This window comes from Ostrinia furnacalis, unplaced genomic scaffold (genome assembly GCF_004193835.3).
Source record: "Ostrinia furnacalis isolate ACB-3 unplaced genomic scaffold, ASM419383v2 OfSCF5473, whole genome shotgun sequence".
Taxonomy (NCBI): domain Eukaryota; kingdom Metazoa; phylum Arthropoda; class Insecta; order Lepidoptera; family Crambidae; genus Ostrinia; species Ostrinia furnacalis.
In genome coordinates, this window is record NW_021135712.1 from 1 (window position 1) to 6,453 (window position 6,453).

A 6,453-nucleotide genomic window follows, 5' to 3' on the forward strand; every position below is an offset into this window, starting at 1 on the left:
GCGGAGGAAATACATGATTTATCATGAATAATATTAACTACTTATTTACCTCTCAGTTTGTTGAGGCAACTTAAAAAAGTATATTCTGTGTTTTTATTATTATTTAGGCAGTTAAATACTGCACAGTATTTAGTACACCATTTTTTTTATTTTCTTCCATCATACACAAATACGCGTACGTGAGTCAATGTTCGCTCGTTTGTGAGGCCTTGTCGAATGTATCCTGTAGGTGGGCCATCTAAACTAACTCGCGGAGATGAACAGGCCTGATAATACTTAGGATAGAAAATAATACTTACGCATGTAGATGGCTAGCAACGCAGCATTTCGGTCGTGGCTTCCGGGTAGCTGCGATGCGGCGCGCGCGTACGCCGCGTCTGTGGCCAGAGCCGGGCCTGGAGATAAACCACTTTTACAATTATCTTGTCATAGATCTATTATGAAAATTGATGGTTATTCTTAACGAACACTAGGCAGAACTGGACAGCGCAATAGTAGACCACAAAAGCAGTTCTCATTTTGTAATTGAAGACAACACAGGGTATCCCCCAACTTCTCCTGGAGGTCTCCTGTCTCTCCTGCAGATCCCTTTCTTAAAGTCAAAGTCAAAATTTCTTACAAATCGTCAAATATTTTGCTCTTAAGGAGCCTCTACATGTCTCATAATCTTTTTACCCTACCAGCGCTTCGAGACCAACATTTGGCAAGTGCTGAGAAGAAGCGCCGCAACAAACTCAGTCACCACTGTCTGCCGGTTAATATAAATAAATAGAAAAATCAGTAGTAGGTACATTTGATTCAGGAGCAGTTCACTGAATTTACCACGCATTCTTGTATGGTGTATCTTATAAGAATGGGTATACAAAATTGCTTGGTATATTAAACGTAGTGACGAGCTAATATCTTTTCTGAAGCACCTCTTCTGCAGCCCCCACCTCTCTTGTAGACCTCCTAAATATCCTACAGCGTCTGCAGCCGCTTTCATAGGTGTTCCACCTCTCCTGCAAACCCTCCACTTACCGATGGTATGCAGATACTGTGCCAGCTGGTGGCAGTGCGCCAGCGTGGCGGCGGCCAGCTGGTGCACGGTGCCGTCCACTGCTCCCGCTGCACTGTCATTGCGGACGCCTTCCACCCATTCCTCCAGGGATTTTAGGCACTAGAAACGAAAAACTTTGTCATTTATCATTCACTACATTAGCTATCTCCAGATCGCCTGAGCACGACGTGAGGCAAGCTCGGACTTCCTAACCAAACACCCCATGAGAAGCTCAGAGCAGAGCTTTTGAGCATCGACAAAAGCCGAGAATATGACTCCTAGTCGAGCGGTACTTGGTCGAGATACGTGTGCTCAAGGCAGCCCGAGCTATTTACACAATTTATCTCATCACTTTTTCAACATCTGAACCTACCACTACTGCTTTGGGAATCAAATGACATAATGTTCAAAAGGTTCAGGCGTGCGCTATGGATGACTTGAGAAAGATCGCGAACATGATTTGCAAGCACCAGATACAGCCTATCTATGGTCGATTGCCATGGCCCAGCAGCGCCCAGCACGCCGCGTGTCCGCCTGCAGCCCCTCAGCTGTCTAAAGCCTGGTCCGTGAGCACGTAGAATCCCGTCCAATGACCCCAAGTTACCCATCCTTATCGCTCGCGCGTAATTATATTGCTGTCGCGACTGTGCGACGGGCGCCCGCAGTGAGTGTGCGAGCGCAACAGCAAAATAATTACGTGCGAGCGACAAGGATGGGTAGCTTGGGGTCATTGGACGGGATTCTACGTGCTCACGGACCAGGCTTTAGTGTCCACTCACGTGCAGCTGGCAGGTGTTGACGGTGGCGGTGTAGGCGGCGGGCGGCGCGGGCGCGAGCGCGCGCTCCACGTCGGGCTGCAGGCGCTGCAGGCGGCCCAGCAGCGCCCAGCACGCGGCCGCGCCCGCGCCGCATTTGCTGGCTGAACGACGGCTGCGATTGCACGCGCGCTGAGGATAAACAAATTCATATTGTTTATTACCACTAAGTCCTTTTCAGGGCACCAATACACGTCCCAATATAGCTTTCTCTACCACCACTTCAGGACAACACATTGGCTGGTGCTGAGAAGAAGTGGCGGAAGAAATACAGTCATGTTTATCTCGAGAATAAAGCACAGTCGCATATTGATCAATCGATACTCTGTCATAAAGAAAATTGAAGCGAGAATGGCTTGCCTTACCCTGTCAAATGACAGTTGACAAAATATCATGAATTACTGAGCGGATTTAAGTACTAAGGGCCCTCGCCCACGATGATAGCATCGCTACTAACGCATGATAGTCGCATTTGCAACGCACAACTGTCTACAGAAGTGATGCCAGCGCGCTACAGCGCCTCGTCGTTCTCCTCAGTCTGTGGGCACTAGCCTAGGGACTGTGTGTGTACCTCCTCAGTCTGTGGGCACTAGCCTAGGGACTGTGTGTGTACCTCCTCAGTCTGTGGGCACTAGCCTAGGGACTGTGTGTGTACCTCCTCAGTCTGTGGGCACTAGGCTAGGGACTGTGTGTGTACCTCCTCAGTCTGTGGGCACTAGCCTAGGGACTGTGTGTGTACCTCCTCAGTCTGTGGGCACTNCTAATAATAAGTACAATAAAATGATTATAGTTCCAATTTGGCTGCTCAAGGTTTCATCTGGCTACTGGGGTTTTCTCTGTAAAGAAAAATAAGTAATGTTTAATACTATTTTATTTTGCCATCCTAACAATAATTAGTATAGCTCACCATCTCAGTTTAGTTTAGAGACATACATAAATGAGAAAGATACAAACCTTTGATCATTCTTTTCCTGTCCTGTCAGTTCCAAAAGAGATATGTGACACGATGTAGGTAAGTTGTTATGTCTGTCCGAATGACTTTACGATCGCGTATACCGAGTTGACTTCAAACGCACCGAAGACAGTTTGCGCGCGAGTGCGAGTTGCCATCAAAGCATACTATTGGATGCGCGTTTACTCACCATGAATTGCGANTTTAAAAACCAACATCTGTTTCGCAACTCGAGGATGACAGGGCGCTCTTCCTGCGCGCCTCTGTCCCGCCAGCTCGCCAACACGCACCGGCCCTTCAGTTTGCAGCCGATGTAAATGACGACGACGACTATCAGCATCGCCAGTATAGCGTAAATAGTAGAATAGTGTGTGACACTGCTGTTCTGTAGCAGTTGTAAATCTTGCGATTTCAGCACTTCTATCCTTTTGTTTATTTCATCAAATAACTGATCATGATCCTCCAGGTTATCTAGCACCTTTTCGTTCATGGAGGTGTTTATCATATCGTTAAGAGATGAGGTATATTTAGGCAGGACCGGTATGTCAATGTCATGATCAAGTTTACTTCGGAACTTAAATGAGTCCGTAGTCGGTTCCCATCTAAGCCCTAATGTTGTTGTAGACTCTGCATGTTTAAAGTTTACCACACTTGGGTTTAGTTGTTCATCAGATGGGTGCTCTAGTAGCTCGGATGAGTTGCTGGACCACTTTAGTAAGTTGATTCCAGCACCTTGTAACATGTCAATTAATTGCAACTGTGTTTGCTTTGCTATGTCAAGTGCTAGATTATTCAGACTTATAATGTAATTTTTATTTTAATGAAATCGTATTTTCTTTGAATTGTCACAAACTGCATAATTTTGATTTAATTAAAAGCTACTCATTTGATTTAACATTTTATTTTAATATAATATTACATAATTATACATTTAAATATTTTTATTTAATTATTATTGTAATTTTAAATAACGGAAGTAATTTGAGTATTTGTGGCAAATAATATTATTTTAAAAAGTTGCTCATTTGACTAAAATCAACATTTCGTTCGCTCGATCGTTCTCGGTCAAAGTGGATAGTCGAAAGTTGATAAAATAGTCAGTTCTCTTCGAGCGCTCGAGCAGTACGGTCCAATGAGCAACTAATGCCGTGATTATGTCCGTTGTGATGTGATGTGATGTGAAGTGATAATAATTGTAATATTGAGACACTATTGCAATAAACTGTATTACTGTGGAAAGTGCTGGCAGTTTCATTTATCTACGTGGAATTTAATAACTTCAGAAGTGGAACGAATACGTCGTGCTGTTCGGTACAGGTTTGTTTAAATAAAAAACCGAAAATTTACGGTTAGTCACTTTTTATTACTATTGTGAAAAACAATTAGTTTACAGTATCTTTCTTTTGTGTGACCCGTTTGCATGGTAAAATATCCTTTTAGAAAATTGATCGTATTAAAATTTATATTATATATTCAATATAGACAAGGTCACTATAGTATATTAGTAATAGTGTAACTAAGTATCATATTATTATAAAATACTCGAGTGGATTTAGCTGACTTTGGTTTCCCATAATTCAGGTAGAAATAAATGTCGTTGTTACGTAAATCAATGAAATAATTAAAACCACATCATGCTTGATTAGTTTAATTAACACATAATACATAGTAATTATTTTTATACATATAACAGGTGCTGAAATAAATTAATAGCAAGTGATATTCTTGCTTCGGATTTATTTGCTTACATACTTCAGATACTAATTGTATTTTATTTTACAGTTTACTCGGTCATTGTCTAATTACAATGCCAAGCGAGAGACAGTCACGAGATCCGCAGCGGCGTACGACGCCAAGGCGGCGATCGCGGTCCGTTGCAGACCGGCGGCGGTCCCGTTCCGTTGCGAAGAGAAGAACGCGGCGCAACTCCAGTCGGCGGTCGCGGCCCACCTCGAGTCGGCGGACCGCCTCGAGCCGGCGCTCGCGGCCCACCTCAAGTCGGCGGTCGCGATCTCCCGTTACGCCGCGATCGAGGCCTCCAGCAAGACGGAGGTCCCGCTCCAAGATGAGGCGCCGATCTCCTCTCAGCGGCAGCAGGCGCACTCGGCATCGCAGCAGAGCATCGCACCGGTTGGAGACACCCAGACCGGAGCACCGATCCCGATCAAAGTCAAGGTCAGACTCAACTTCTTTATCTAAAAGACGTCGTGCTAACACACCTAGGGAATATAGATCGAGACGATCCGATTCTAAAATTGTTTCTCAATCGGAAGGTCATAATAAGGGATCTAGCGTTACTGGCATGCATGATCGTAGAGTAAATAGTCCAGTTAATCTTGGTAGTGTAAAGAAATGTAATAAAGAAAGTGAAGGCACACCCAATGAAAAAGACAAAAATAATATTCAGCCGGAAGTTCCCTTATCATCTTCAAACAATATAAATGATGGATTGTTAGATAATTTCGGTAAAATTTTGCAAGCCATCTCAACTGCAAATCCGCATAATAGAGAAAAGTTTGTTTCCATTAATGTCGTGCCAGAATTTGATCCTAAAGTTAAAAATCAGACCATTGTAACTTGGTTAAATAAAGTTAACGAATGCGCAGAAATTTACGGATGGGATGGCAAGCAAACGGCTCATTATGCATTACCTAAACTAATGGGTACGGCCAAACGGTGGTACGAGGGTCAACCAACAGTAATGCATACCTGGGTAGAATGACAGGAAAAACTCAGGTCAGCTTTTCCGGTTTATGAAAACTATGGGCGTTTGCTTACCGATATGCTCAACATAAGGGCCAAGTTCGGAGATGATTTGGAGGAATACTATTATGAAAAGTTAATAGCGTTAAACCGATGTGGTATTAATGGTAAAAATGCAATTGACTGTATTGTTTTTGGAATCGATGATAGGTCAGTCCGATATGGTGCTGAAGCTGTAGGTTTTGAAGACACAGACAAACTATTAGGATATCTAAGAAGCATAAAACACGAAAAATTTGATAAAACAAAAAGGTTAACACGACCAACAAGTGATACTAATCGTAAACCAGCAAAATTAGAGTTTAACAATAGGCAGCCTAAATGTTTTAACTGTCATGAAATAGGGCATACGTTTAATAATTGCAAGAAACCCATCGTTAAATGTCAAAAGTGCTCAAGATTAGGTCACAATGATCCAAATTGTTCAAGGGAAGTCTGGAAAGACAAGTTAGAAGTTAAATCATTATGACTAGTTCACTCCGAGACCTTAATGGATGACAAATTTAAAAAGAAGGTTATTATACATGGTTCAGAACTTCAGAGCTTAAGTGTTATACAGTGTGTCCGGGCATGTAGTGATCAAACTTTAAGGGCGTAATCTATGGACCATTTTATCGATGAAAATACTTCAAATTTGGGGCTTGACCCATTTTTCGCAAAATTACAAGGATTTAAGTTTTGAATTTTAAGTTTTCACCTCTTCCTTCAAAAACAAGTGATAGCGTGGGTAGCTTAACACTAATAAGCAAAAATTTTATATCATGCGATAGCCAATAAAGTTACCTATTAGCAGAAGTAGAAAACAGATACAAGTTTCATACATTTTAAGTTAGTAAGAATGGATTTAATTAGAAAAAAACATGACTTTTTTCACTTCTTTTTCA

General features: G+C 42.4%; 1 protein-coding gene across 1 annotated transcript; it reads left to right on the forward strand.

Moving 5' to 3' along the window:
- The first annotated feature begins 4,355 nt into the window (after window positions 1–4,355).
- On the forward strand, window positions 4,356–6,071 carry LOC114361249 (serine/arginine repetitive matrix protein 2-like). Its single transcript, XM_028316245.1, has one exon. It carries the CDS (start codon window positions 4,614–4,616, stop codon window positions 5,526–5,528), a length of 915 nt encoding a protein of 304 aa, XP_028172046.1. The 5' UTR covers window positions 4,356–4,613; the 3' UTR covers window positions 5,529–6,071.
- The last annotated feature ends 382 nt before the right edge of the window (window positions 6,072–6,453 follow it).

Excerpts from the sequence above, each read along its gene's own strand:
- LOC114361249 (XM_028316245.1), top strand. The coding sequence starts at position 4,614 with ATGCCAAGCGAGAGACAGTCACGAGATCCGCAGCGGCGTACGACGCCA.